General features: G+C 42.3%; 1 protein-coding gene across 6 annotated transcripts in view; it reads left to right on the top strand.

Moving 5' to 3' along the window:
* Window positions 1-14,150, top strand: part of qkia (QKI, KH domain containing, RNA binding a) — a 68,152-nt gene extending 54,002 nt beyond the window's left edge. The window contains exons 5-8 of one of the 6 annotated variants that reach the window (XM_044047173.1): window positions 6,784-6,871; window positions 8,184-8,483; window positions 10,518-10,592; window positions 11,888-14,150. In XM_044047173.1, the coding sequence (XP_043903108.1) occupies window positions 6,784-6,871; window positions 8,184-8,483; window positions 10,518-10,592; window positions 11,888-11,904 (480 nt within the window). In that variant the 3' untranslated portion in view covers window positions 11,905-14,150. Of the gene's footprint in view, window positions 1-6,783; window positions 6,872-8,183; window positions 8,625-10,517; window positions 11,406-11,887 lie in introns of those variants that run through there. The other 5 variants (XM_044047170.1, XM_044047174.1, XM_044047171.1 and 2 more) reach the window with 5 other exon arrangements.
* Window positions 14,151-16,402: the final 2,252 nt, after the last annotated feature.

The following is a 16,402-nucleotide window of genomic DNA, read 5'->3' as shown; positions in this document are numbered from 1 at the left end:
AATAGAGGCAGCACGTTTACTCTGAATCATAACAATGTTTATAGGTGCAGAGCTTCAGACAGTGTTGTATTAACTGAAGTGTTGGTTCTTGACTTTGTAATACGCCACTTCAAACTTTACCTCCGTTAGCCGTGTGATTGACAGTAATGGGGCGGAGCAGCCACGATGTGTTTGTAATAATCTGACTTGAGTCAGGTTCACTTCTATGCTAATGAGCTAGTGTGTTGGTGGGTTAGCATGACTAATGGTGCATGTCGCTAACAGAGCTGTCTGGGAGTGAGGAAGGGAGCAAATGAGTAAAAGGAGAAATAAAGAAGCTTTACATGATTGTTGTGAAGGTAGAAAATAGTCGGAGAGGAGAGTTGCAGGAGATTGCATTGTGAGTCTTTTGAGAAAAGGAAAATACAGTTGAGGTCTGATTCCCTTGGCAGATATGTTCACAAAACTGGAGGAGCAAGGCAGAGGAAAGAAAATTGACTTTGACAGTGCAGCATTGAATTTAAAAAGGGGTGTGCAACCCTTTATTTCCTGAAAGAGAAAATACTATAGATATTTTTGTATTGTTCCCCAGTAGTCGAGTGTGTTTTTATAGTCTTTGTAGTATTTTATACATTCATAGACGAAGTATAAGTTATATGTGGAGGGTGGGGGAACATGCATCTTTTCTTTGAAGGTTATTTTTTGATTTATGTTCTCGTCTATGAAAACATGCGAATCAGGTTCGCTACGCTTCTGTTTTTGCTTCTTTCCCCAAGCCAGCTTCCAGGTATGCTTTAGTTGACTTGTATCGACGAAACTTTCTTGTCAAATATTTATTTGTGTCGATGTTTCGAAGCTTTCGCTACAAGTAGTCGTTCCTTCTTTTTCGCTAACACACCGCTTCTGGGGTGTGGAATTGTTGATAAGTCGTCTTGGCAGCATTGCGAGAGTAATCATTCTCCTCCAGATGTTGGAGTTTGGGAAGGAACCAAAAGGGAGTGGAGAGAGGGAGGGAAATGGGAGAAAACACAGATGCCACCACTACCAATCCCACCCCCTCTGTATCAAGTCATCTACTCCTCCTTCCCTGAGGCTCCTAGTACCACATTCTCTACTCCACTGAATTTCCCCCCTCCCCTCTTATTCTCAATACAACACATATAGCGTCTATCTGTATCCTAGGAGGCAGCCAGGGCAGACTGTGTTTACTGCTGAGGTAATTGGAGTAGTTTAGTGAGAGCCTTACCCTGGCCCTGCAAAGACCTCAGGTGTGTGTGTGTGTGTGTGTGTGTGTGTGTGTGTGTGTGTGTGTGTGTGTGTGTGTGTGTGTGTGTGTGTGTGTGTGTGTGTGTGTGTGTGTGTGTGTGTGTGTGTGTGTGTGTGTGTGTGTGTGTGTGTGTGTGTGTGTGTGTGTGTGTGTGTTTGTGTGTATGCTTGTGCGTTTGTGTTGACTGACAGTGAGGCCAGGGAAGGAAAGCAGGCCTTAGCCAGTGTCAGCCCACTAGGGAACAGACAAATTGGTTTTCACTACGTTGTCTGTCTCTTCTTGTCTTATATTCACCAGCTATCCCTTTCTTCTTCCTGAATATCTCTCTATCTCTCCACCAACTCAATCATTCACACTTGCTCAGCTGTGCCTTTTCTCTTCCTCTTTTGTTTCACCATCATTCTCACCGTTCATTTAATTTCTCTGAACTGAGCTTATCGACATAGACAGTGACTCTTGCCAGATATGAGGGAGAGCCTTAGTTGCAGTTGCAGCCATAAATTCATCTCTTGGTTAGAGGCATAGGAAAATGCCAGGAATTGGGGTATGGTGGTAAGTGCTGTCACTTTTTCCAAAAATCAAGATCGCATGAATTCATAGTGACCCATAATTTGTCCAAATAAATTTGAACATCCAGTTCAGAGAGTATAGGCTTAGGTTATTAGCGGGTATTCGGAGCACATCTTGTCTATCCACCAAAGTAGTGGTTGCTATCTGCAGAGAGGAGAGCGAGACGGGTCCCCCTCATTTACTGTAGGCTTGCATCTCCAAGATGCTGTCGCAGCTGACACTGTCCTTTGATATGGTAAGGAAACCTTTCATGCGCCCTCTGCTGGATTATAAGGGGTACTTCTGAAATAGACACTTAACAGATGGCGGCAAATTTGCAATAAAAAGTGACAGTGGGGGGAGAGTGAGGGTGTAAACACTGAGAGCCACACATTTGTGGCTTGTTGTCATCCACATGCGCATACAGTACACATTATGTGCAGCTAGGTACATAAGCTTGTCTGTAACAATGAGCATTCACTATGTAGTTTGTAGTTCATCAGCTTACTGACACAAACTTAGATCAGGTGAGAGGCCCAAAAAAGTAACACACGGAAGTGATTTGGCATGTATCTGGTGACCTCATCGCAGGGTTGTCGGCTAGTCAGTGGGACACGGATCACTTACTTTAGCTCATCATGCCATCGTCTCCCTTTTCGTTTCCCTTCCTGCCTTTTCTTCCTTCCCTCATCCCTCTCTCTTGCTCCTCCCTGATAGCTTTTACCGCTCCACTGATTTCACAAATAGGCCTCATTGATTGAATCTGATTCTTCTGGATAGAGCAGCTTTATTGAGTAGCTTTTCTCACTGATGGACAGGAATGTGTGGGTGTGTGCGTTTGTTTCGCGCATGCATGCATGTTACGGATGATAACGAAAAACTTCCTCTCCTGCTCTGTAATCCAGCAGCTATTCCTCTTCTGGGAATTCCTGCAGCCAGATCATTACAGAGACACACACACACAAGCAGCTTGCTCACACACATAGTGCTGGTAATGCCTGCGTCTGAGAGAATGTTTTATGGAGGGTGGTGCATGCTGACTTAGGAGTCTGTTAACTGTGGCGTCACTTTTAGCAGGGCAACATTCAAGTGTTAACACCCCTCTGGTGCCGTTTATGAATTGTCATCTAAGATGTTCTGTGATACACTATTTAAAGCAAGCCCATATATTTTTTGTTACACAGCAGCTACAGCAGTCTCTGTTGCCACATGTTGAAATTATAGGATGGTTGTTCATTAAATTTGGTTGTGCTTTGAATTTGAGCAATTAAGGGGACTGGCAGCAGTGAACCTCTAAAAGCTAAGAGCTCATATACAGAAAACAAAGTCAATCAAATGCTCAGGCAACAATCATCCTCATCTCCTAGCTACAGTAGCTAAACATAATTGGTGCAGTGTGATGTCGTGTCATCATGCCATAAAGCATTTTACACTCCCAGGTGAAACATCACTCCCTTGCAATTGTTGTAAATATCCCATGGAAGTCGAGCAAACACCCACCGTCTATTCTCAGCCACAAACCGAGCCTGGATGTCCATTGTTGTGTTGTATGTCGTCGTTTGTTGTCGTTGCACCGGTACAACGTCATGCTGTACCGTGAAGGAAATGCAGCTTTTGTGACTAAGCAATGTTCTTCTATTGCAAATACTTTGCAAACATCCACACAGCACTACAGAGAACAGAAACAGGGGGAAAGGGAAATGTTGCTGCTGGGAATTGAATTTTGATGGCAGGAGATGAGCTTGTTTCAGATGCAAATCAGAAACGATCTGTTGGGGTTTGGGGGCTTTAGCTAACAAACTGTGTTAGCAAGATGATGGAGCTGTATCAGCAACACTTCAGTGGGAATACACACTTTTCACACATAACGGCACACACCTCATCATAGCAGCGGCATCTGTGCTCTTCCCCTCTCGATGCCCTCTATTTTGTGTCTTTCTCCTCTCAACAGGCTCTGTGCCACTGATGCAGAGTGGGATGGATGGTGGCACCCTCTTCCCCCGTGTCCATTTAACCCCCCCCAACCCTGCCATTCCATCATCACAGAGCACACACAAACACACAGGCAGCTCTAACATTCATCTACCAGCATGTATTTGTCTAAAGCTGCAGTCTGCTGCCAAGTGCCTTGTACTTACCCTCTTACCTAGAGCCTTATTAGAACTCAGTCCTCCTCTAATGGTTAGTCTTCCTCTTACACATCATTTAAGTGTAGCCACAAAAACACCAAGTACCACTGTGAACATAGCTACTTAGCTTGTTGTGACTGTTTTTCAAGCATTGGTCACAGATGACAGTTTGTTTTGGGACCTAGTGACTACAGTTGCACTGAATGTTTGAAACGCTTGGCATGTTCCATCTGCCTTTTAGGCTTGGTTGAATAGAATTGTCATAGTTTTTCTGCAAGTTCCAACCAATGTTGACAATTTTAAAAGAAAGTGTGAATTTTCACTACCAGGAGTCCTTGGTTGACACTGTCTTTTCATCTGCCTAGCTCATTGTTTATTTGTTTTCCAAATCCAAAATTCATAAGCCATGTGATAGAGACACATGATGTTGATCAGGAAATGAGCACAGCCATTTCGTAGGTGATCATTCTGTTGGTTTGTGAATAGTGTTGATCCATGTTATTAAGTGAGATGGGGAACTTCACATCCTCAGACAATGTTACCTCTTGGTGGGAGACCTCAAGCCCGTATGTTAGGGAATGCTTGTAGCGAGTAAAAAAAAAAAATCTGCAGGAGGGATAGTGTTTTGTCGAGCAAGTCGGCTTGGCCCACCTCCAAAGAACCACTGACACACTTTTTAAACACAAACACAGAGAGAGGGAGAGTGAGGAGAAGAAACAGCTGTTTTGATTTGTGTCATTAGTAAAAATGTAGCCGTTTTCTTTCCCTTATTTTTTTCTTTTGCCATTTGTGTTTGTATTTTACTAGAGAAAACAGTTTTATTTAGTTGATGTTGTAAGTAACTAAGGGGGAGTGCAGAGAAGAATGAAGCAAGCGTAACAATGGAAAACATGGATTTTAATACTGTTATCAGGCAGCAATTTGAGGGCTTGTTCGTTCATGTGTACAAGTGTTTACGCAGATGTTGCAGCATCTAAGTAGTGATTACTACTCTTTATCGAGGAGGGTCTACTTGCCCGTGCTTGCCGTTGACCTAGGCCGTATTCAATTAGCCTCGTTTGGTTAATGTTGTCGACACATCATGTCAAATGGTTTTCACCTCAGCCCCAAGGCTTGTGGTGGAGGGGAAAACCTTGGTGTGGGAAATTGTTGAAATTATTCAGGAAGGCTTGTGCTCAATAACTAATACTAATGTGTTTAATTAGATGAGTTGTGTTTTCAGGTTTTAGATTTAGACTCAGTTGTGCATTATTGTGCAGCTTTGAGCAACAGCAGGAATAATGAATACATAATTTGCAGTTGTGATGTTAAGAAAACCATTTGTTCAGAATTGTCTTTTTGATATTGTGCCGCATGAAAATTCTGTCATTTTGCAGCGTTGTGATTCACATCGTCAATTTTCATAAGCAAGAGTAGTGAATCATGTATGTTGCATCAGTAGTTTATGTATTTCTAGCCTTTTTTCATGTCTCTGCAGAAGATGAAGTTGCTCTGCAAAAGAAAAAAACTGTTTTGTTTAGTTGTTTTTTTTATTAGTTGTTTTTTTGTTTTTTTAAGACTTCCCCATAAAAGAAACAGTGACAGCACTGTGGCGATAGTGAAGAAAAGTGAGAATATCCTTGCTTCATTAATTGGCAGCTCTGTGCTGCACTAAACATTGCGCACACACACACACACACAGCTGAATACTGTGACTATTCGGAGGCCATTGCCTTATATTTAGTCAAGGGAGACCAGCCTCTGTCACTTTCTCTTGCTTAACCCAGCGCTTTCTCTTCCTCTTTTAGTGGCTGTGTTGAAGAGGAGTCTCTGGAGAGGGCTTAACTCTGAGCCCTCATTCTTTTCCCCTCTTCTTCTACCTCTCCCCTTCCATGTCTTTCTTTGCTTATCGTTCTCTGAATGGAGCAGCAGACTGTTGCTGAATTAGTCTAGTAGATAGAATGAAAAAACACAGGAGGTTCAGTGTCTATCTTCCTGCCCTTTTTGCTGCCACCACGAACAGACTGGTTGGCTCTTCTGTGTGTGCCGGTGATGCGTTTACATGCAGATGCGGAGCACATGTGCATAAGCCTTTGTCTTTGTGAGTTGAACCGGCAGGCGAGCGAGCAACGTCCGCACCATTTCAGGAGCAAAAAGCATCAAATCCATTGTTCACTTACGGTGAATGTGACATTAGCAAAGCTTCACATGCTTTGCACCCTTCCGTTGTGAGTAATTCACACCAGACCCTGCTTAAATTATGATGTACAACCTGGAAAATCACAGGGGCTTTTGTGTTGTCATGGTTATTGAGTGTTCAGTAGCTTCAGGGGAAATTGTGTTGGGGTGGTGGGTGCGAGTGGCAGTCGGGGTACTATCTTAATTGCTTTCTGTGAATAATTTCAGTCCACTAATTTGGCAATAATGACAGTGGCTGCTGCTTTTGTATTTATTTATCCAAACCTTAATTGACAGGACTGACATTAGCCAGGGTGGTTATTGCGCATTTGATTGCACACAAGGGAGCAAAGAAAATTACAGTAATTATAATTGTGATGTGGATTATGAATATGCATTCCCACACTTAATGTCTCTGTCAGCATTTTAGTAACAACAAGGCACTCTGCCATGACAACAGCACTTAAGCTTATCTCCATCTCTGTTTCCTTAATCCCAGTCCAACTGGGGCACGTGGAGGAGGGATGAGGCGTTGTGTCCGGGCGATTTAGCTGTAGCTGTATCAGTTCAAAAACACGGTCATGTTTTAAGGTGAATTGGTTGTTGTGTGCATTGTTTCAGTTGGCCTGCTAATGAGGCCTGTGTGGAACCAATTTGTGGTGTTTTATTGTTAATAGATACTAACATATTCTGTTTTTACAGGCGGAGGGAGAAGACAATTTGAAGAAGATGCAGCTGATGGAACTTGCTATTCTCAATGGGACATACAGAGACAACAACATCAAAACACGTAAGAAAGATGCCATGAGCACAGAGAGCCACCCTATTTACTCCATTTTCACCATAAACCACTAATATTTTACTGCATTGATCAGATCTAAATTATACTGTATCTGGATATTTTAGTCTGTATTTATTTTTAAATGCACTAATATGGTTTAACTTAACTTAATTAATGTGTAGTCACTTCTGCTGTGTTTATACATCATAATATCTCCAGACGACTCTGTCTCAAGCTCTCCAAAAGTTCATGTTTTGCCTACCCGTCCATGAGTAGGACACCTTCCACTCTGTTCTTCTACATATTTCTCTCCTCTCATCCTCCATCCAAGCTTCCCCCCTGCAATTTAGATGCAATCACTGTGTTTCACTTGCTCTTGGCGGACTCTAAACCCTCGGCACATTGCTATATTCCACCTGCTCATCTCTGCATGTCGGTTCACACATCCACAATGCTTACTCCTGAATATTGAGTGTCATTTCTAAATGCATAATCCATCTGGTTCAGGGATGAAGTAAAGCACCAGTATTTTAGACCTCGATAAAAATGATTCCACATCACTCTGGCATCTTGTTGATGTTGTTAATTAAAATTCAGAGTGAAACATTATCAGAAACATCTAAGGGATTAACTCCCTGTTAAATGTTCCTTATTTATCATCTGCCTACATCGCAGCTTTGATGTATGATCACATCATCTAACCACATTAACCCCAGTGCTTTAATTAATTGATGTGCATTTGGTGAACCTTGTGGGGCACAGGTCATGGCACGTGCTAATGCGCAACAAAAAAAATGTTTCTGAGTGTTTTTAGATAATCCAACTGAAATTGAAAAAAAACTGACATTCATATCCAGTTTTAATAGTTTTGCCTGTCTTTGAAAGCAGATTGTTTGTATCCTCAGTCAACTGTTCCATTTCTGTTGGTGTGTTTACTTCATCTGTTCCATTTCCACTAGATGAATGTGAAGCTGCCATGGTGACTGGTTTGCTTTAAATGCATTGGGATGACAGCAACGTTTTGTGCTTCTTGTGTTTTGGTGTGAGGGGTTATTTTTATTTTGTTTTGCTATGATGATTTTTTTCTTTGCAACAGATTGTGGCTTTTGTGGTTCACCACCATGATCATTGCATGGACTAATTTTCCCTTTTGTCCCCCCACCCCTCTCTCCCTGCCACTTCTTGTTTCCCCCTTTTTTCCCCTCTTTTGTGTTTTCACCTTTCACTGTTCATCTGTGATTATGATCAACAACACCACACTTTATCTCTTGTTTTCTTTCCTTCTTTCTTTCTTTCTACTCCTGTCTCTTGCTTATGGCAGCCACCTTTGCGTTCTCTCTTGCAGCTGCGGCAGCAGCCGCTCAGGGCCCCCGTCTCATAGCGGCCCCCACAGGTCAGGTGTTGCCTCCCCAGGCACTCCGGCCCCCCACACCAGGTGGGGCCCCCATCATGAACCTCATTCGACCCACTCAGATGGCTGCCATGCTGCCCAATGGCACGCCCACGCTGGTGCCTCCCACACCGGATGGCGGGCTTATCTACACCACCCCATACGAGTACCCTTACGCCCTGGCACCCACCTCCCTGCTGGAGTACCCCATCGAGCACAGTGGGGTTCTAGGTAAGAGAGCCTGGGGAAGCATGGGTGCAGCAGGTACAACGGTCAACTTTAGCCAGCCTGGACACGAGGGCAGCTTGTTTTACCCCGGAGCTGGGGTTCTGGACGCGGCTTCCCTGAGCCACAGTCAGGACTTTTTGAAAGGTAAATATGTCGTGTCCACCTGAGGATCAAAACAAACAAACTGACAGGGTGGATGTTCTGGTGGAGCTCTGGGTAATGGGATGACCAGCTACAGCATGTGGCTCATATGGACACTGTGTTCAAACATTAAAAGGGGGACAGATCTTTACTCGTGAGGGCGGTGGTCTTTGAGGTTTCTCTTTATAATTTAGTCTGAGGTTACTTCACTGTAGTAGTTATGCTCCCGCCAAACAGCTATGCTCTCAGGTTGACATTGCCCCCTTTTCTGCAAGGTGTATATATAGGAGGACTTGGCTCACTGTGAAATGAGGCACGCGGACAGAAATGCTCTTACATACACGCAGCCTGCTCTCTAACCCTTTCATGCACTGGCCTGGAGGCATATTCAGTCTGGCGGCAGATCCCCTTGGATTTCTGCAGCTTTTGAAATCATTTCTCTCTGCTGTTCTCTGCAGGCAGGCCTTGATGCCTGTAGATAGTCCCTCTCTCACCCCCACTGGGGATGTTCATTAAATTCCTCCCTTTTTTCTTCACCTTCCCCTCTCGCCATTGTCTTAGCTTCACCCCTCTTGAACTTTAGCTCAGTGGTAGCAGAGCCTGACGTCCCTCTTATTTTCTGTCAGGAGTACTGCTCAGTTTTAGGATTGGAATACTAGACTCAAAGGTGCTTTAAGCTCTACACATGTGTGACCAAAGAGACAAGCGAACATCTATGGATAGAATAGTGTGACATGAACACCGTATGTTGTACAACAAAGTGGCCTTTATCAGTCACTCTTTGGCGTTTACATAGTGCTCCCCTAATTGTCCTGCATCTTCTGGCAGCGTCAGACATGGGGTTGGTTTTAAACCGACCTGTGGATTCTGGGGTGCTTCTGGGAGTCGTGTGTAGAACAGACAGGGGCAGCTGACTGGCTTTTCTCTCTTTAACTTGCAGGGTTACACCAGCTTAGTGCATTTTATTTACTCACACTATCGATTGGTGCCTTCAGCTACACAGAGCCCAGTAGAACACACTCGCTCTCATACTCACACATACTCGCGCGCCTGGCTCGACTGCATGCACTACTGTATACAGCCGTCATTGTGTTTTCTCAGATTATGGTAATATTAGGCCACCCGCTGCCTCAGATTGGTAAAAGGTGGCAGCCAAAGCATGCTTTATTTTTAGTTTAAATTTGTATTCATAAGTCATGCATGCGTCACATTTTTTTATAAGACTTTATAAATATTGTGTGGTGTCATATATGCAAGCTAGTATCAGGCAGTGTAGCGGGTAGAAATCAGTTTTGACAAATAGTAGAGGTAAACGACAGCCGCTGTCGCCAGTGAACAGATTGACCTGGAGAGAGATGGCGAGAGAGGGGAAACGAAAATGAAAGAGAAAGGGAGAGAGGCAGGTGGTGTCTGGCACTATTCAATTACCATCAGAGCTCTATTGGATTTCCCCACCTTTCAAAATAAAGAGACAAATTTCTCTCAGTCCCTCTCTGGATCCCACAGGAAGAATCACATTATTTTTCCTGGACAGCCCCCGGAGCCTGTACCCTTTAGCTGCCCTCTTTTCAAAGAGACCTCTATATAGCTCGGAGCACTGTGGAATTTTATGACTTAAGTTATGCATTTTTAAATACCAAGAGAAAATCCCAAAAAATATGTATTATTTTTTTCTACTGCATTTTTCTACAAGAAAGATCCTTGTGGTGTGTGTGTGTGTGTCTATGTACTATAATCTGTATTATGTTGCTATTCTGTGTATTGTTGTATTATCTAAACATTATAATGATAATTGCTAAAAAGAATGTGAATGTTATTACTGTAAAAGATGACTGTTTTTTTTTCCCCTTCCTCAAAGTGAATGGTTTCTAACCTTGTGGACCTGTTACAATCTAGGTGCAATGGCTACTAAAGTGAGACGGCATGACACGCGGGTCCATCCTTACCAAAGGATTGTGACCGCTGACAGAGGTCAGTTTAGTCTATTAGCTACACTCTGCTATTGACTGATGCATTTCAATGATTATTATTATTATTATTATTATGCCTATTTTTTTTGCCTCAATGCCTTAGTTGGGAATTTGTATATTGTCTATATGGTGTTTTTTCTCGTTTGCTTCCCCCACAACCACCACCTTTTTCTACCCCATCCATCCACACACCAGCTAAATGGTTGCTTGTGGTATGCACATTTTTGTTTACATTTAGTACTTTTAACATATAAAAACACACGTTGACTGTGTATAAGTCAGAGCTCAGGCAAAAGTGACATTAACGGCTTTTGCAGCCGTGAAGTCGGCACAGGTCTTAGTTTGCAGGCAGTGTTGAAGGTGTTTAATGACATTCCTCTGATGTGAAATTAGAGCCAAAATGGGGGCAGGCTTGTTATACCATACATGGTTTTACTCTTTTGTTCATAAGTAGCAAAGAAAACAAGGGAAAGCATTTCCACACTGTGTCTGAGAGACAGAACACGCGTAGCCATGCTGCTACCAGGCACCATTTCACTTTGAAATTTAAATTTATTTTGGATTTTATTTTTCTATGGAAGACAAAAAAAAAAGACGCACAGACATAAGCTGAGGTAGCTTGCGTTCTCTCCAGTGTTTTTTGCAAATATATTGAATAAAGCTAAAAAAGAAAAATACATTTTTAATATTTCAGTTGTACATGAGGTACTGTCATTTTATATTTGAGCATTTTATATCAAATGTATTTATGGTTCTTGTGTATATTTATATTATAGAAAAATATACTGCTAAATAAAGAGAAAGAATCGGAAAACAGCGATTCATCTATTCATTGCACATGTAACACTAGTCACACAGTTTCCCTCGCATAACATCAGTTAATGTAAGTTTCCTTAACACTAATCACACTGTTTGTAACTTGCACTCCAATCTGAAAGACACTAAAACACTAGATTCTTGTTTTTTTTTTTGTTGTTAGCTTGTCTGTCTGTTCGGCCGCTCCTTGCTTCTGTTTTTGGTTATGGGGACATTTTGCGCTTAAATTAAACCGCCATGCAACATGATTCAGGGTGGGGGCTTAGAGGTGAGGATCATCCGAGATGATGATGATGATGATGATAAGAGTAGCTGGGTTCATCTCATTTGGGCAGGGGTGTTAGGAGCGGGGGGGGGCAACATTAGAGATTGCATTCATTTTATTGTTAAAATGATGTCATTCCAGTCTCTTCTTGCTGACACTAATATCCTTTCTATCTTTTTTTTCTGTTTGTTTTGTTTTTGTTTCTAACCACCTAGCCGCCACCGGCAACTAACACATGACCTTCTGACCTCTGAACTCTTCACCCAATGACGAGCCGCCCCAAGCCTGCCTGCTGATCAGTTAACTGGTAATTGCCTTTTGCTAGCCTCTCGGACGCAAGTGACAGAGAGAGAGCGAGAGAGAGAGAGAGAGAGGCGCCTGCCCGTACAGTTACCCTAACACGTTCTGACAAAAAAATAGAAAACAACGCAGAATCTTCACTGAAACACAACAAAACCCAACAACGTTGTGTAATATTCATTTTTTTTCACTCTGTTCATTGAGTTCAATTCCCATTCTTTCTCTTTCTTTTTCTTCATGAATCATATATTGGGTGGATGCGCTTGTGGTATTACTCACTGAATCTGCACTGAATTATATAGCAATAAAGACCCCGCCCACCCCACCCACCCCACCCGGCACACCCACTCTCCTTTAAGTGCTCTGATTTGATGACCTCACTCGTATTAATCAAACTGCATCATCTATTTGACGCAAACCCTTCAGTTTGAGAGAAATGGCATTATCCCCCTCAAATGTGCTCCGGCCCTTTCTTTAAAAGAAAAATCAAAACATAAAAATAACAACAATGAGCCCCTACCTGCTCCCACCCTGTTACACCACCCATCTGCTGGGAGAGAAAAAGAAACAGAAGGAAAGAGAACACACACTCACATTAACTTGTTTAATTTCTGTCATTTTTGTACATGTAGTGCAGTTGTTGAGCTCTAAGATGTAATTATGAGCTGACACATTCTGGGTGTGCACCTCCAAACAGCTTTCTGTCTGTTTAAGAAAAAGGACAAAAAAAAGCATGGCTAAAATGATGGCAAAAGGAGCTTTTTATGATTTGTGTGTTGTTGTTGTTTTTTTCCCCCCTCTGTCTTTTTGTTCATTTTGCTTTTACTTTTTGAGTCATTTCCTCCACTTGATTTTTAATTTTTTTTGGTTTGTTCTCTGTTGTTCATATTTTTTTGACTAATTAGCTTTGCTTGCGTTGACGAGCCCGTGCAAGGCAGGTGGTTCACGTTTGGGAAAGGAAAACGCAATCTGATGTGTAACGCAGGCTGAAAAACACAAACGTGACGAAGGGCAAAATGGGAAGGTCAAAATTGGGCTGATGGGTTTGTGTGCGTGCGTGCGTGTGTGTGTGTCTGTGTGCGCGTGTGTGTGTGTTCTTTTTTTTCTTTTTTTTTTTTAAATACTACAATGAAAGTAGAGTGTGTCGAGGCGTTGGGGGTGATTGGAGCAGTGCTTGTTAGCCACTGTCCACTGCTACACCCCCATCCACACTACATTCATTTTACAGTGCCTGATGTATTTAGAAAATATCTCGATGAGTTAGCTGAGCTGTGATCAAAAAAGACTAAAAAAAAAAACAAACAAAAAGTATTAAGTGTGCGTATTTAGCCAAAGGTTTTTTCCAATGAATTATATATCTGCAATTATGCATTTAGTCCAACCAGGACTCTCTCTGTGATTTTAGAGTCAAGGGTGTGAATTTGTGGTGCTTGCCTTCAGCTGGAACAGACAGCCCCGGTCATTAAGATGATTTTTGACCCATTTATGCTCCACATTTTTTCTGAGTAGGTGAACACAATTGCGGCAAGTAACACTAAATGGACAGGCTAGTCATTTACAGGACAATGCTTAGAGGGAAGGGCACTTACAGTTTGCCACGCGGAAGCTTTTGTAGGTATATCCGCGTGGAGTCGTTCCATCAGGCACGCAGCCAAATGGGGTGATGAGTTGTTTTATTTTTGTTGTGGTTCATTTGATTTTAATTTTTTTTTTAGTTTTGTTTTTTTTTAACACCACTTAAACATTTTCTAGTAGGTGGCCATAATCTGAGCCCTCCTGCAACTAATCCATTCATTCTTTTTTTAGTGATGAAACATTTGTTTTCACCACATTTGCCAAACCATCCAAGAGCGCATCCACAATGTGTCACACCTCCCCGTGATCGTCGTCTAGAAACCTGTGCCCGACTATTTTTCTTTTTTGTTCAACTCTCTCAAGAAAAAAAAAAATAGGATGTGAAAGCCATGCCTGCCTGTTCAAATTGCTTTATACATACGTCTTATATATATATATATATAAATACATATAAATATATAAAAATGTAGATATCTGTCGATGCTTATACGAATACAGACGAGAACAAAAAATAGATCATTTTACAGGGTGCTGGAGTAGAGAAAAAAATAATGAGAAATCTATTTTTGGCAATTTTAGCTTTTGATACTTGCATTTACAAAATCAGAAGAATAAAAAAATTTAAAAAAAAAAGGTTTAAAACAGTATATGGAGTGGGGGGGGATGGTGAGTGGGTGAGGGGGCAAAGTGCTGTGTTACCTTGGATATGATCGCAAAGGAAGACACAGACCAAAACAGTCGTCAACCCTGGGAAAGTTAGCGAGGATCAGAGCGCGAGACAACCGCCGAGGATCAAATCAAAGTGCCTTATCAACAGTGGTTTCTGTTTCTCCGAGTGTTCCTGTTGTGTTCAATAATATCCAGCACCCACCGCGTCGGCGCAGAGAGGAATGGCTAGTATTCCTTGCTCTGAGTAGTTGGAGCAGGGTAGCTCTCACCATACTGTGGCGCTACCCACGTTATTCTATGCAAAAAAGAATAGCAGTCGTTTAGACCAGCTAAAATATGTGCCATGGTTTTGTCTTCCTGAATCTTCTTTTCTTTTCTTTTGTCCTTTACCTAACGGCCCTTTACTCTGCTGTATGAGCAGACTCTCTTCCCCTTTTTTGTTAAGATTTAAAATGACCAGTATGAAATATTGTATTGATTTTCATTCTCTCCTCCCCCGAGACTGTGACTACTTTCCTCGCGCGAAACAGAACTGCCAACAGCGACGCGGTAGTCGGCCATGTTTCCATCATGAGCTGAGAAAAAAAAAGACAACGTCGTACGAGGGGATCGTAGCTAAAGATGACGTTTGTTTCAACAGCTGCAAAGTCCCCACGTCACCGTTCTGATGTCGGTTTTAACCACAAAACGATGAAATTCTGACGGCGAACTGTTTCCAGTTCTTGAAACAAACCGACCGGTTATCACAGGAAGGTAAACTAAAACCTGCCGACGTATTGAGTTGAAGAATTGGATCCTAATCTTAGCCTCGGCAGTTTGTTTTTCTATTCATGGCTCTTTCATCATGCTGTTACACCGAAAGGTCAATGATTCTTGATTTTTTTTTTTTCTCTCTCTCCTTTTTTCAGTGTTATTTTATTAAATTGAAATGCAATATTAAAGTGGAGCAAGAGATGGCTATTCAGCATTTGACAGTATTAAGAAAATCTCCCTCTGCAATGTTACAACTTGCTGTGTCATTGTGAAAGGCTGGATAAGTCCATCAGGTGAAAGGTTAACTCTATACCTACCGTATTCTCTCTGGCCTGCCTACTACATGTATGATAATGTAATTAACAGCCATTGTTACAGGTTTATAATGTATTTTTCTAATCTCATTTTATATGTATATTAATCATGTTTCCGAGTGCTTTTTTTAATGAAACCCACTGCTACTGCCCCCCCTCCTCCCCCCCAAACAGCCCTCTCTTCCCCCCCTCCCCCCCTTCTCTTTTAGATCTTGAAAACTGTCTCTTGTGGGGAGTGTTGCCTTTTTTTCCTGTTATATTTTGTTTTGTTTTTCTTGCCAATTCCCAGCTTGTTTAACTCATTAGCTACTTTATTAGTTTCCTTGTCATAAGTATTTTTACATGCTTGCGTTTAGTTTTCATGGTGTATGCTGTTATTTTTCTTATTAACCTCTTGGCATTTATTTTAATAAAACATTCTTAGTAAGAATTTTACTAACTTGCTGATATTTTGTCTTGTTTTTAACCAGTTTCATGAATGTATTACCTTGGTCTGGTTCACGGACTAACACGATTAAAAACTGGTGTCTGGCCACCGCTCACACTTACTGATCACACACACACACACACACACACACACACACACACCTAACTGGAAAGTGCACGAGTTGATAAGCGTCCCTCACCCTCCCGGCCACGCTCACCTCTGTGCTGAGAAATCTGCTGACACCCTTCATACTTGACCCCCCCCCCCGCTCCGTTCCAAACACTGCTGCTGTGTCTCGCCGACGACTCTCTTGTCCGTTGTCCTGTCCCCTCTCTGTGTCACTGACCTCGCGAGACGGCGGGAAGCATAGCACTACTACATTCTTCTTCTTCTCCAACAAAGCCCACTCTGATTAAAGAGGTTATCCGTCTGTACGCAAAGGTTACTCTCACCGAGGTGTCAAAAACCCCATAATCCCCGTCCCCTTGGAAATAAGAGCCCATTTTTTTTCCACAGGCGTCCTCTTTTCTCTAAGCGTCACTTAGCACGGTGCTCGTTTCAATCTGTGCAAAAATACTTGCACATGAATCATCTCAAAAGGATTAATTTGACTGTGAATACTGAAGAACATCTCGTCACCTCACCGCGTCGCGAGTTATTTACAACAGATACGTGTGAGATCGTCTAAAACT

The sequence above is a fragment of the Solea senegalensis genome, linkage group LG16 (genome assembly GCF_019176455.1).
Source record: "Solea senegalensis isolate Sse05_10M linkage group LG16, IFAPA_SoseM_1, whole genome shotgun sequence".
NCBI lineage: Eukaryota > Metazoa > Chordata > Actinopteri > Pleuronectiformes > Soleidae > Solea > Solea senegalensis.
This window is presented reverse-complemented; position numbering and strand designations above follow the sequence as displayed.